The 15,314-nt window shown below is 42.4% G+C and overlaps 1 protein-coding gene across 1 annotated transcript in view; it reads left to right on the top strand.

Annotated features, from left to right (window-relative positions):
* Positions 1-10,319, top strand: part of ZPLD1 (zona pellucida like domain containing 1) — an 87,618-nt gene extending 77,299 nt beyond the window's left edge. The window contains exons 10-12 of the mRNA XM_083171180.1: positions 2,607-2,640; positions 5,276-5,284; positions 10,111-10,319. Of these exons, the coding sequence (XP_083027306.1) occupies positions 2,607-2,640; positions 5,276-5,284; positions 10,111-10,273 (206 nt within the window). The 3' untranslated portion in view covers positions 10,274-10,319. The remainder of the gene's footprint in view (positions 1-2,606; positions 2,641-5,275; positions 5,285-10,110) is intronic.
* Positions 10,320-15,314: the final 4,995 nt, after the last annotated feature.

Raw genomic sequence — 15,314 nt, 5'->3', positions numbered from 1 at the left:
CTTTTTTTTTATTTTTTAAACACAAAGTACTTTTGCCTATCTCTTCACATTATCACCTCCTTCATTTAAACATTTGTCATATCTGTCTATGAGATTTAGAGTTATTGACTGCAACTTGAACTCATCACTTCCAATTCATTTTCCGCCCCCGGAACTCTTTCAGTGAAACGGTGTTAATTGCTTGGAGCAGGGTCCGGACTATAGGGTGGCTATTCCAAAACTTCCCACCCAAACTGTAACAAGTTGGGCCACTATGGCACATTTCTCATTATTTTCTCCATATGCCTGCTTTAACTAAAAATACATTTTAGTCATTATCACTTTAATACATTAAAGAATAGATTAACATTCCTCACTTCACACTCAGAGGGGTTTGTATTGTAGGGTTCTTTTTAGCATGCACAACATTGCCAAATTACCATCTGCAAAATATATTTATTTTGTGGATCAGCCTTATACATAGCAATACCAGTTAAGACATTGCTAATTAATAGTTTGCACCTTAAGGCTATGGTAGTGGTGACACTTACCCTTTTGACTTCTGGTGCATCGGCCTCTAAAACGAGGGCTTCAAGGGACAGGGTGTGGCTATGCATCCTAAACCCCATATCTATCACTCTTGGTGTCTGGGATATGTGGGCTGCCCCCAGAGACTGCCTTTTCTGTGGTGTCGGCTTCTACATGGTGACCGGAGTCAGGTGCTCAACATGCTTCCATAAAGAGAATGCTCACAGATCTCCGACTGGAGGATAGATCCAGTCATCCACCAATCAGCATTAGTTATTGTAGTTCGCAATCAGAGAAGCTGGGCAGTCTTCTCTACATGCCTTCTAAGAAGCTCCTGTGGCATCAGCCAGGAGACAGACACCCCCAACCCACTCCTGCTCTAAGATCCCTATTTTAATGGTGCCCAGGCAGCTGTCCAGTGTGACCATTTTTTTAAGATGGCCATGGGCGCTTCCTAGCGTAATATTCAGTACATAATATACCTCCAAGCTGTCTGAAATTTGCCAGATTGTTACAATTAGGACAGCTGATTCCTGTAGTGATAAGATAGAAGGTAAATCCAGTTCGCCTGCTGCTCTGTATAGCATCCGCCATTGGTTAGCATAGTATTGAAATAATTCTAAACTCACTGGGAAGAGTCCATCACTCATACTGCAAGTGCTTTACACACCCACAATGAAAAGTTGCGGAGTGCTCTTTTTTTCTGTATTGTATTCTAAGGGTGCATGGCTACTCCTCGCTTGGTTAGGGACCAATTACCTGGTCCTGGCCAGCCTCTCTATTGTGCTGCTCAGTATAATGTGTATGTATATTGCAAAACATTATGTGTATGGTCACTTATAAGTATAATGTATGTGAGAGAGGTTTTAACACACAACATAAAAATCTGTGATCTACAGTATCTGCAATATTCTTTTTTCATTTTTAGTTTTACAACTCAGAAGTTGGATCCTCAAAATAGTTGTGCGTTGTAGACCAAAATAAACTTGGAGATAGGGATCACTCACTTGTTTTATATTTGGATAAATATTAAGTGCAATCAATCATTCCTGTTGTGGTTTCCCTAGTTGGTAGGGTACGGCTAGGGTGTAGGGGGCTTTAGTAAAGAGACACCTCAGATGACAATGGCTTTAATTTGTAGAAGTGAAATGTGTAAAACACCATAGCCACCATGATACAAGGAGCCACAGCTGCTGCTTGGTTGGTGTTAATCCTTTGAGTGCCAACGTTGCTGTGAGCGATCCTCAAAATACAGTATCTGCTAAAAATGCCAGCGTCGCTCACAGCGATTATTCTTTTCATATAAGTAAATACAAATACAGCACAGTCAATTCATTGAAGTTTAGTTAAGTCTTGCACCCAAAAAAAGAACAGTTGCTGTGAGCGGCGCTGGCATTTTTAGTGGATATTTTGAGGATCTCTCACAGCAACATTGGCACTCAAAGGGTTAAGTATTACACATGAGCGTTGTTAACACAAAATGAGATGTTCATATTAATATTTTCGTTTTTTACTGAGTCTTCATTCTCACAATAGAACGGCTTCATATGACTTATTTTTAACACTTAAATACGCTAATTTATATAGTCCAGGCAGAAATTACAAAAAAATTGAGAGTGTGTACAGTAGATTTACAAAAAGACAAAACCCTAAAATATTAAATTTCAGGACAGATCAAGAATGATGTTCAATAAGTTTTGTTACAAACTATCTTATCTGAAAACAATCCATTTTGTTGAATTTACAGTGACAGGTGCATTTTCAGATGAAAAATTTAGTGGTCTGTTTAGCAATCTCCGTTTTCTCTTATATCATGCAGTAACTGCAGACAGTGAAGTAATAGTGATAGCTTTCATTTCACTCTACTGCCAATATCTTTGTTGGGATAGCCTCATATTGGAGCTGCTGTCCAGCAAAATAGCTCTTTGATAAATAGCCCAGAAACTCTTTCCTACTGTATCTCGTTGCAAATAATAATGCCAGGTTTCAGAAGAGTTCTCTCCAAATTGATAAATGGGCACTAAAATTTGAACAATTAGCTGTCAGAAATATTCATATTCTTTAAAATAGCTTAATCTATGTTTTCTATTTTGTTACAGATGAAACACCAACAAACAACTCTGAGCTTGGTAAGTAGATCTCATTTCATTTGATTAAATTATTAATTATTAAACAAAAAAACACACAGCAAAATGACTGGGCGCAGATTTGCAATAAGTTCGAGAGCAGCAACTTATAAGGGATACTCAACCCTTAATATTGAATTCTAAAATCATACACAATAAGTAGCGCTTTTAGGAAATGATAATTTCTGTTTATTTTAATATATAGATTCATTAATCAATCAATTAATTGAGTGATTAATCTATATATAAAAAATAATCATTTCCTAAGAAATCTACATACTGTAAATGACTATAAAGTGTTCTCAGCATTTCAAACCTAGTTCCAGGAAAAGGGCATTATTAACAACTCTTAACAAATATGAAAACTGCAGTTGAGTTTCTGGCATATTACATCACTCCTAATGCATACTAGCTAATAAAGGAGTTGAAGCACTCTCACGTCAGCTATGAGTGACTGGGCTTTGATGTCTCAACAATACTTTTTTTTACTTATACAATAATAAACAGAGCCTGATGCATGTTGACCTAATGGTGTCGACCTAATAACTGTTTACCAACATGCTGGTGAACTAATGATTCATACCCCAAACTGGGCTGTAGTGCTCAATGTCATGTAGTGACAAATAAGGCCAACAAGATACTAGCATGTATAAGAAGGTGTATTGGGACTAGGGACTCAAATGTAATTATACTATTGTACAAATCATTGGTTAGACCACATGTAGAATATGGAGTACAATTCTGGGCCCTGCACTATAAAAAGGACTTCACAGAACTGGAACAAAGTCCAAAGAATAGCAACAAAGATAACAAAAGGAAAGGAGAATTTAAGCTACGAAGACAGATTGAACAAATTGGGATTTATGCTAGAGAAGAGACATTTAAGGGGAGACATGCTTAACATGTACAAATATATCAGGGGCCAATAAAAGGAACTATCAGGTACCCTTTTGTCTGTAAGGAAGAACTCTTGGACACATGGGCATGAGTTTAGATTAAAGAAGATTTCCTTTTCAGGGTCCATGGGTCCCACAGGGGACATCGGGGTTGTAGGTGGATCCAGGGGGTCCGAGGCACCAATCAGCGAAGCTTCTAAAGATTTCCCAGGATGCCCGGGCCCTCTCCCCTACAGCCCCGCCTCCAGGCTCATCAAGCCAGTTTTTGTTTGGTGCCTGCAGGAAGCAGATGCACCTTTATATCAGCGGGGGTTAATTTTCTATTTTTACACTTTTAAATCTGTTGCCTCAGCGGCAGAAGCCGCTTTGCGGCTGAGGCTGCTCACCGCCGTCAATCACTGACGGCGGAGCGAGCAGCTACGTCACCCTCCAGGCACCATCTCCATCCACGACGCCTGTCAGTGGAGGACTTCGGCGGGGGAGACCACGACGCGTAGCACCGCCGACGGTCTCCCCCGGGCAGCGTGGCCGGAATAGAGGGCAGGTAAGGCTCCAATAGGAGTGCAAACCGCTGCCATACCGCAATAGCGAGGGAGACGCCTGCGGTAGCTGGCGTGGGTACAGGTTTCGGCCCGGGACCCCACTAGACCACCGGGGACTGCGCGCAGACCGGGGCAGAGGGGACCCCATTATTACACGGCTCCATATAGCCCCGGTGGGGGAAGTCCAGCAAGGGGAGGCGGCGTCAGGTCTGCAGTCCCTCCCCCAGCTTTGGCGCCAATCTCACTAGGAATCTGCCGTTCCATAAGCTGTAGCTTATGTGCCCGCCCCACCTCTCTTGGACAGGCGCCATTTCTGCAGCAGCACTTCTCCCCTGTGAAATCGCCTACAGGTTTAGTAGCTGCTTTCACAGCCACTCTTATTCCCACTTTTCTCCATAGAGTTAAGCGGTTGACACAGGGTGAGGTAGTCTTTTCCTGACTAATAGTGTGTATGTGACTTGTGCTAGATTTCTCTCTCTTCTTCTGTCAGTAATCTGTCCCTTTATCTCTATTACTGAGGTAATACCTCATTGGTCACATAGCACTCAGTGATATCACTCTAGGTTTTCCTTAGTGAATTATCCTATTGTGCACTGTAAGCTCTCATTGTCAGTGTGTTTACACCATGTCCAAACGAGGGCGTCAGCAGACAGAATCTCCTCAGCTCTTGTCCTGCAAGGGCTGTGCTGCAGGCCTGTCTGATATGGATGTTGTTCAGGATGGCCTTTGTGTCAACTGCTTTATCCCTTCTGCGCAGTCTTCTGCCACAGTAGTCCCACAACAACAACCCCCATGGGCAGCCTTCCAACAATTGCTGGGTACTCTTGTGGACTGCTTGCCCGCTACTATTGCACCCCCTGTAGTCCAGCCCCCTCCACCTTGGGTGGATGCCCTGTCGACCACGGTGCAGACCTTGCAACAGACTACAGTAGCCATGCAAAAGCTGCTGCCTCAGACTGTACAGCCCAGTAGACCCCTGCTAACTCCGTTGCTAGCGGATACACAGGATGACACTGATACTGATGATGGCGGGGATGATGTCGACAATACTGGTGATGACATCAATTTAGATGATGATCAGGATGATCCCATGCCTATGGACACTCCTGCTTCTCAAGCAGAGACTCCTGATGTGGCAGCCCTAATACATGCCATCAAAGAAGTTTTATTATCTGACTCAGAGGAGCCAGAACCAGTCGCAAAGGCCAAGGATGTCTTTAAAAAACAAAAGGTCCTTAAGGCCCAGTTCCCACATTCTGATTATCTAGGCAAAAAAAACAGCATTCCACGGAGGGTTCTAAACAAATACCCCCTCCCACCAGAGGACTGCAAACCATGGGAGATTTCACCCTCAGTGGATCCCCATGTTACTAGACTGGTAAAACCTTCAGTCTTACCTGTTTCATCTGGGTCCAATCTTGGGGACCAGACTGACAGGCGGCTGGAACATGGAGGCCATGTCGGATGCAGGCACACTAGCAGCCAAGGCATCAGCTAGCTCTGTTTTAGCATGCCGCATCATTTGGCTCAGGCCTTGGAAGGCGGATTTGGAGTCCAAAAAGACTCTGGAGTTACTACCCTTTAAGGGTGAGACACTCTTTGGAGAGGAACTAAACAAAATAGTAGCCTCTTTGGCTGCAGCAAAAACTGCGTGCCTTCCGACGGCCCTCCCACAAAAGCCTAGGACTACCGTTCGGTCCTTTTGTCCTCAAGGAAAGGCCAGAGGTCAGCCTTTTACAAAGCCTCCCTCCTCACATAAAACCGGTAAGGCAAAACCAAAGCAGGCTTGGGCCGCTAGACAGGCCCCAAACAAGCCTGACAAACCATCTGCATGACGGGACGGGCCTCCCGCAGGGAGAGCCCCAGGTGGGAGGCAGACTTCTTCACTTCGCACACCAGTGGCTGTCCACAACAAAGGACGCCTGGGTGAGAGAAGTGGTGTCTCGGGGCTACTCCATATCCTTCAAAAGGACGCCACCCAAAAAGTTATTTTGCACGGGCCTCCCACACGACCCCTTCAAAGCAGACCATCTGCAAAGAATATTGCAGTCTCTGCTACGGTCTCAGGTTATTGTTCCGGTACCTTCCCACCAGAGGGGACAGGGTTTTTACTCAACTCTCTTCCTAGTCCCAAAACCAAATGGGAAGTTCAGACCCATTCTGAACTTAAAGGCACTCAACAAGTCAGTCAGAGTGTCCAATAATCCTGGCACTGGAAGCTGGAGATTACATGGTCTCAATGGACATTCGGGACGCATACCTCCATGTTCCCATCCTTCCAGCACACCAACAGTACCTGAGGTTCGCGATCCAAAACAGGCACTTTCAATTCAGGGCCCTACCCTTTGGACTAGCCACTGCCCCAAGAATCTTCACAAAGATCATGGCGGTAATGGCTTCCCTCCTCCACCAGCAGGGCATCCGAGTGTTCCCTTACTTGGATGACCTCTTGCTGGTGGCGAAGTCTCCGGAAATCCTGCTGTTGCATCTGCAAATAACAATTGCAATCTTACAGGACCATGGGTGGCTCTTAAATTGGGAAAAGTCCACTCTGATTCCATCGCAACGCATGTTGCACCTGGGAGCTCTTCTGGACTCCAAGGCCCTGAGGCTGTTTCTTCCAGCGAACAAGAGTGCTGCCTTACAAGAGCACATCCACAAATTCATTCTAAGCTGAAAAGGTCACGGTCCATTGGGCAATGAAGATCCTGGGCCTGGTTCACCGAATGGCTGGTCCTCACAACCGATGCCAGCTTGCGAGGTTGGGGAGCAGTAGTAGAATCCCAATCCTTGCAAGGCGTGTGGACAGTGCAAGAATCCAGACTATCCATCAACGTCCTGGAATTGAGGGCAGCCTACAACGCCCTGGTCGGATCAAGGGACCTGCTCCAAGGCAGGCCAGTATAGATTCTCTCCGACAACGCCGCGGCTGTGGCGTACATAAACCGCCAAGGGGGCACCCGAAGTCTGGCGGTCCTACAGGAAGTGTCCAGAATCCTGACTTGGGCAGAACAGAATCTTCTGGCACTCTCAGCTGTCTTCATCCCGGGTGTCCTGAACTGGGAAGCGGACTTCCTGAGCCGTCAGGACATTCATCCGGGGGAGTGGTCTCTCCACCCAGAGGTCTTTGCCACTCTGACAGACAGTTGGATCTGATGGCGTCCAGACACAACCGCAAAGTGGAAAAGTTCGGATCAAGGACAAGAGATCCTCTAGCCGACTTCACAGACGTTCTAACAGTTCCATGGAGATTTCATCTCCCTTACGTATTTCCTCCGGTCAACATGATCCCCAGGATCCTCAGGAAATTCAAACTGGAACGCGGGAATCTAATTCTGATAGCCCCATATTGGCCAAGCAGGCCTTGGTTTGTGGATCTGCAACAGATGTCTCACCAGCCCCCCATTCCATTGCCACCTCGGAAGGATCTGTTATCCCAGGGTCCCTGCTTACACCCGGACCCTCAGCGTCTGTCTTTACTGGCGTGGCGCTTGAAACTACCCTACTAAAGCAGAAAGGGTTTTCCTCCAGGGTGGCTAGAACTATGATCCATGCTTGTAAACCGTCATCTTCCAGAATTTACTACCGGATTTGGCACACTTTCTTTTCTTGGTGTACCACCAGAAAGTACAATCCCAAAATTTTCAAATGTCAAGGATTTTGGCTTTCCTACAGAAAGGTCTGGACATGGGACTAAGACTGGCATCCTTGAAAGTCCAAGTCTCAGCCCTATCGGTCTGGTTCCAGAGAAAAATTGCACTTTTACCAGATATTCGCACTTTCTTTCAAGGAGTAATACATCTCCAGCCACCGTATACTCCTCCTACCATGCCTTGGGATCTTACACTAGTATTACAGGCATTGACCAAGCCACCCTTTGAACAATTACAGTCAGTGGATCTTAAGTGGCTTACTGTAAAAACTGTTTTCCTCCTGGCAATTTCATCTGCTAGGAGGGTTTCTGATCTTTCGTTCCTTTCATGGAAACCTCCCTTCCTTATCTTCCATGCGGACAGGGCGGTCCTGAGGACCAAACCTTCACACCTTCCTAAAGTCGTCTCCAGGTTCCACCTGAATCAGGAGATAGTGGTGCCGGCTTTCACATCAGAAAATTTGTCTCCACAGGAACATCTTCTGGACGTGGTCAGGGCCCTGACCATATATGTTGACCATACTAGGGCGGTCAGGAAATATGACTCTCTCTTTGTCCTGTACGGTTTTCATAAGAAAGGCTGGCCAGCTACCAAGCAAACCATAGCCCGCTGGATTCGCATGGCTATTCATCAAACGTATCAACAGGCAAAGTTACCTATCCCTGTGTCTATTAAAGCACATTCTACCAGAGCAGTTGGTCCGTCTTGGGCAGCAAGCAGAGGAGCTTCTGCCGAACAACTGTGCAAGGCTGCAACGTGGTCATCTGTCCATACCTTCACTAGATTTTATGCTTTTGACACGTTTGCCTCCCAGGATGCTTCCTTTGGTTGTCGGGTTCTTCTGGCACCTCAGGCAAATTCCCTCCCTTGAATATACGGCTTGTGACATCCCCGATGTCCCCTGTGGGACCCATGGACCCTGAAAAGGAAAAGGAGAGTTATGGTAGACCTACATTTGTTAACTCCCTTTCCTTGAAGTCCATGGGAACCAGAGGGCGCCCTCCCTTTAATTTGCTACTGAGGTATCCCTGGAAGTGATATTATCATTATGTGACCTGTAATGACCATAATTTAAGATCATGGTAACTCTATTGTATGTACGAGTATATGGGCATGTGTGCCTCCTGTCCTTCTCTCTTCTCCGCTTCCTGCTTACGGCTTGTTACTAAAAACTGGCTAGATGAGCCTGGAGGCGGGGCTGTATGGGAGAGGGTCCCGGGCATCCTGGGAAATCTTTAGAAGCTTCGCTGATTGGTGCCTCGGACCCCCTGGATCCACCTACAACCCCGATGTCCCCTGTGGTTCCCATGGACTTCAAGGAAAGGGAGTTAACAAAGGTAGGTCTACCATAACTCTCCTTTTCATTCCCTTAGAAGGAATTTTTTTTTTATGGTCAAGGCAGTTAAATTGTGGAACTCTCTTCTGGTAGAGGTGGTGTCAGTGGACACAATAAATACGTTTAAAATAAGGTTGGACAAATATCTGTTGGTTAAAAACATCCAGGGGTACAAACAATAATCATAATCTGTCTTTAAAGATATCAGAATACACTACGTTTATTAAGTGATGAAACTAATAAATCATACATGCTAACCAAGGTTGATCCCGATGGACGCAAGTATTTATTCAGCCTTAACTACTATGTAACTATGGGGCAGATTTATTAAGCTCGGTGAAGTGATAAAGTGTCTGGTTTTTATCACTGGCCAATCAGCTCCTAACTGTGAAGTTACAGGCTTGGTTTGAAAAATGACAGGTAGGAGCTGATTGGCTGGTGATAAAAACCAGACACTTTATAACTACACAGAGCTTAGTAAATTTACCCCTATGTAACATAAATGATTGTATTCCTAACACTAAATGATAAAAGGTTGGTGTCACTACTCACTATTACTGGCATTCTTATGAAAATAACTTGTACTAAAATAATGTGTATATTATTAATTACTAAAATAATGTGTAGCATTATACTGTATAATGCAGAATGTTTCTGATATTACCACTGATATCACCGCTACCAAAAAATACCTCCATTATTGCAGAGATATTAATGCAGTGTTTTATATCATTCTTATCTACATTCAATTATTGCCTTAAACTCGCTACACTCATATACTGTATATCTCACAAGCTCCATAGTCCTATACGCATACTACAACATTGTAATATTTTACTTAATTAATCTTCTGACATAAAAATGGCTACTGAATCTCTTCTTCCATATATACAATTAATTTACAATTCCCATGTTCTCGGTTTTGTATTTCTCTACAATTCTCCTTTTTTATTGTGTGTGTGTGTGTATTTCCACTATCACAAATTAACCATTTAAGAACGTAAATCATTTTTTTGTACCTATTGTTCTTGTTGCAGCTCAAACACATAGTCCGCAGTTTCAGATGAACTCGGTAACCAGCGCACTTATCTCAGGAGTAGTTATTCTTGGGGTCACCAGCTTCTGCTTCTTCATAATCTCTCTTGCCCTGCTGAACAGAAAGAAGAAGAACAGTTTGGTTTTATGCGGTATACGTAACCCAGCTTTTAATTGAACAAACAAACAATTTGCACTCCTATTTAATTGTTATTTTAACCTCAGTGTGTACAGTAAACATACATTGTGTGGATTTTTCCCTAACATGTTATCATGTTCCCTAACATGTTATCATGTTCTCAACCTAATGCTTTAAAAAAAAAAAAACTATGATATTTTAATAAGCACATTGTAATTAATTGATGATTACAAAGGTTGAGATCTAAATGTAGCTATTATTAGATGTGAATTACCATGTTCAAAATATTCTTCCTATGCGTTTAATCTATTTACACCCAGTTATTTTATCCAATCAATTAATCAATGCTCCAATTAAGAGTAACATGGTACTTTGTTGTACCAAACATGCTTTGATATGTAGTTCTGAATTTTCTAACATCTCAGATATCTTTATAGTCTTAATTACAGTTTTCATTTGGTCATTTAGATGATCAATTTCGCAAGATTTCAGGAAATTTGCTTTTTGAAGTACAAAAATTAACATTAACAATGATGATATAAAAAACACAGCCATTCCCATCAAGGAGGATGTGGTACTTTAACTGTACATAAAGGACTTTTGTGGCCTCTTACAGAGGATAATAGTAATGTTAACAAATGTATTTGAGCCATTATTACATAGTGCTCAATCCAGTTATATTTTAGGTGAATATATCTCCTATTTAAATAAATGTGTATCAAGTGTAGTCATCTTTGTATTATTGCAATAACCAAAACAATAACTATACGTAATTATATGAGTGTGTTTTTGTGCATTTGTGTGCATTGTGCGTGTGTGTGCGTGTGAAGAATGCAAATGAAATAGGTAATCAACTAACAAAGACATGGTAGAGAATAATTACTGTAACAAAATACACTAACAACTGATAATCACATGCATGCAGCTTAATCAAATGATAAAATGGAGACGCTGTTATAATCAGATGTGTTTATTGTATTGTTTCTGTATAAATAAGATGTGAAGGTATTACTGCTATTTATTAATGTGTCTAAGCTGTTAGCTGCGCTGCGCATTAGACACACTATAGACTGCAGAGATCTTACTTAAATATTTTAAGCACATCACCAAATATCAATATGTTTTTCCTCCCAATATTAAATACATGTTGTATGTAGTATAGTTTAACTTTTATTTTTTTTTGTCAAATTTTTTTTTGAAATTTTAAAGTAAATATTCACCTATTTATTTATGGTTGTGCTGAGTGTTTTTTTTTTATTGCTATAATGACTTCTTACCTCCCTAATATGCTAAATGAACTGGCTCATTTCATATGTTTAGTAGGACACTGAAATGTAGTATGGAAGATAAGAAACACTTTACCTGCAGGTGGCTCTCATGTGCGTCTGCTCTTATATCATCTATCCTTCCTCACAGTGTATTTTGGAGAAGGTACTGGCAGAACTCTATAATTGCTTATTTACAGGACCAAGGCAAGCAATGTGCCCAAGAAGGATTCACTTTTGATAGGTATTGATAAAAGGTTTCATCAGTCAGTAAAAACTCCTACACCATAAAACTTAATTGAAGTTTAGAAGGATACAATTATGGGTTAATCTCTTTGAGAGATTAAGTTTAACCTGCAGTTTCCATCGTCCTAGGTTTATTACCTATGTATAGTAGTAAGGGTCAGGTGTATTAAGCTTCAAAAAAAGATAAAGTGGAGAGTGATAAACAGCCAGTCAATCAGCTACTACCTGTCATGTTAAAGGCTGAGTTTGAAATATGACATGTAGGAGCTGATTGGCTGGTTGAAGCTTGAAACATCTGGCCTTATGACTTTTGCCTAATTGAGAACAACTAAATATCTCTTATTTTTTATAGTGATGAGTGAAAGTGGGATTGGTTCAATTGGTAAACAGTAATAAAGGCGGCGGACCACTATTGGTCAACAGGCAGTAGGTCAGCACATAAAAAATGTTGACATGCTTTAGGTTGACATTGACTTCTTTGACAAGAATAAACAGCAATCCATTTATACAATGTTCATGTTGGCAGATTTGACACCCCCAAAAAGTGAAAAACGCATGTTGACCTTTTCCTGTGTCAACCATTTTCATGTTGACCTCTTGCCTGCCAACCAGTAGTAGTCAACCTATTCACTGTCAACCTAATTACTGTCGACCTAATTATCCACACCTAATGAATGTTTTAAAACTGTTCCGTTTCTCATTCTGCCCCTGACGGCATATTTCCACCACAAGGTTTTACCATCTGATTTCAAGAATACCACAAAACCCACAGAATTGATTGCTGCCGTCTGCAGAATATTTATCTAATTCCATATTTTTCCAGAACATTTCTCAGATTTTGTCTGTTTGTTTGGCCTTAGTTTTCCCAGTCCTACCCAGCTACACCACATTGCACAATGAATTGTCTGTTATCATATTGTAGCTCAGGCATTCCCAACCACAGAATCCAAGGTACACTAGCAGTCCAAGTTTTAGTGATATCCAGGCTTGAGTACAGGTGACATAATTTTTATTTTACCAACTGTGCTGAAGCCTGGATATCACTAAAACCTGCACTGTTAATGTGCTTTGATGACCAACGTTGGGAGTTCAATATCTGCTGTAGATAAATTCAAAGACTATTCATTTAGCCACATGCAAATTCATAACTGCAGTATAGAATGGCAATGTATGTAATGATGAGGCATAAAACATAGCTTGACAGTAGCACTTCCATAACCTTGCACATTTATGGAATTTCCTGTTCTAACACAAAACCCATTGGTGGATGGGGTTCCAAACCTCCTTGAATCATGGCAGCCAAGAGTGTCAGCATTGTTTACATGGCATCCTTAGAGCAAAGGTTTCTCATTGAGGAAGTTTGCAAAGAGTATTGAAATGTGCAACCTTAGGTGGTGGTGGTGGTAGTGGTGGTGGTGGTGGTGTACAGTTGTTCTTCTATTTGCTGGATTGTCAATAACACATGAACATAAATAATTTATTTGTTAGTTGACCACCAACCCATGGTACCTACCTAGTTTATGAGCCACTGAATCGCACCGCATTGCACCCTATCCCCCCCAAAGCAGTGCACTGGCCGTATTGCACAACCCCCCCCCCCCATGGAGCAGCATGGTGGCCGACCCCCCCCCCCCCAGCAACATAGCGGCCATGTCGCACATACTCCCTCCTCACCCCCACCTAGCCCTGCCCAGAGGCCTCCGTCTGTAACACAAATAGTTTTCTAAAGTTAGGAGCTTTCAAGACAGGCTAAGGTGGACCAAGCTCATTTTAAATCCTGCCACAGTTTCCACTGGTCTAGATCATGTTATTTTGTCTGGGGACTGTTTTTAAAACATTTGGTAAGTGGAGCTGCTCTAGTAGCGAAATCTCAAATACACCTGTGATAGTATCTCACCAGACCGAGCTCCTAAGTTGTGACACTTAAGTTTAGACCAGGTGAGGACTGCTTCTACTTTACTAGTCGGAGGTTTAACTTGTGGTTTGCCCACAGTGTACCCCAAATATTTGGCTTCCACCATAAGAAAAGCACATTTCTCAAGACTGGTGGTAAACCCATGTGCACGTAGAGAATTTTAAAAATGACCTCTACCTTTTGGTAGGTGTGATTCCTAGTCAGAGCTGAAGAAAACAATGTTGTCTAAATATGCAGCTGCATATTCTCTGTGGGGTCACAGCAACCTATTCATAGCTCTCTTGAAGGTTGTAAACCAAATGGTAGCACTTTATACTCAAATAAGCCCTCTGGGGCAGACAAGGCTGTGTTTGTCTTCGCAGTTTCTATAAAGGGAATCTGCCAATAACCTTTTGTTAAATCATGAGTGGTAAGGTACTGACACTTGGCTAAATTTTATACCAACTCATCAACCCAGGGCATAGGGTATGAATCAAAGTGAGATATTTGATTTAATTTACAGAAGTCATTAAAGAATTTTAAAGCACTCGAAGGCTTAGGTACTAAAACAGTGGGATTATTCCACTTGCTTTTTCAATCCTTTATAACTCCTAGGTGTAGCATTTCTTTCACTTCTTGCTTTACTTGCAATAGGGTCTTTGTTTAATGCCAACCCTGGGTGGAGTCACAGCATCATGTTGGATGATCTGTGTCTTTTCCAGAATGGCAGAAAACAGGTCTTGTACAGCTTCACCAAGTTCACCACTTCCTGTTTCTGTCCAGGACTTAAGGTGTCCACACACTAGAAAGATCAGCGATCTTAAGTTTTGGACATAAATTTGCCTTGAAATCTTTTGTCCGTCCTGAACAAAATATTTCAGGCAAGCGCACATTTTCACCAAAGATTTACATTAACGTTCCTATCGATGTTTTGCTAAATCTTCTGATCTTTCATGAGCCTGTATAAGATCAGAAGATTTAGCAAAAGATCTGCAGGAGTGCGCAACTGATTAAGATCGGCTGATTTGCAGTAAAAAATCAGTAAAATCGGGCGATCAGCAAAAAATCATTCTAGTGTGTGATAAATGTGACTTCATTGGGTACCTTGTCATCTGGAACCTTTTTAGCTACCAAAGAGGGCTGACTGGCACTTTCTTTTCCAAGGTTATAACAGGTTTAAATGGTAGCCTTGGACCTTCCTCCTTCTGCCCTCTACCCTGTCGAACCTTGTAATTGACCAGTCCCACTGCCTCCATGATCTCATAGGGGCCCTGCCATTGAGCATACATCTTTCTCTCTGTAGTGGGCACAAGCACCAGCGTCCTGTCTCACATTTAAAGGACTGGTTGACTGCAGTGATGTCATAACTTTGCTTCTGATGCTGCTGAGCCCTTTCCATATGTTCGTTCAGGAGTGGCGCAATCTGCCTTAGACGGTCATAAAATTGGGACACAAACTGCACAATGTTAGATTTCCATAGAGGAGCTCAAAGGGACAAAACATGGTAGAGGATTGGAGTACCTCTTTGAATGCAAACATTGAATAAGGTAGAAGGAAATCCCAGTCTTGTTTTTCTTGAGACACTGCCCTCTTTATTATTTGCTTAAGGGTCTGGTTAAACCTTTCTACCAGGCCATCTGTTTGTGGGTGGAAGACTGAGATGGTATTCCGGTCT

This window comes from Crinia signifera, chromosome 2 (genome assembly GCF_055691185.1).
Source record: "Crinia signifera chromosome 2, ASM5569118v1, whole genome shotgun sequence".
NCBI classification, from domain to species: domain Eukaryota; kingdom Metazoa; phylum Chordata; class Amphibia; order Anura; family Myobatrachidae; genus Crinia; species Crinia signifera.
The sequence above is the reverse complement of the archived record's forward strand: the minus strand, read 5'-3'. Positions and strand labels throughout refer to the sequence as shown.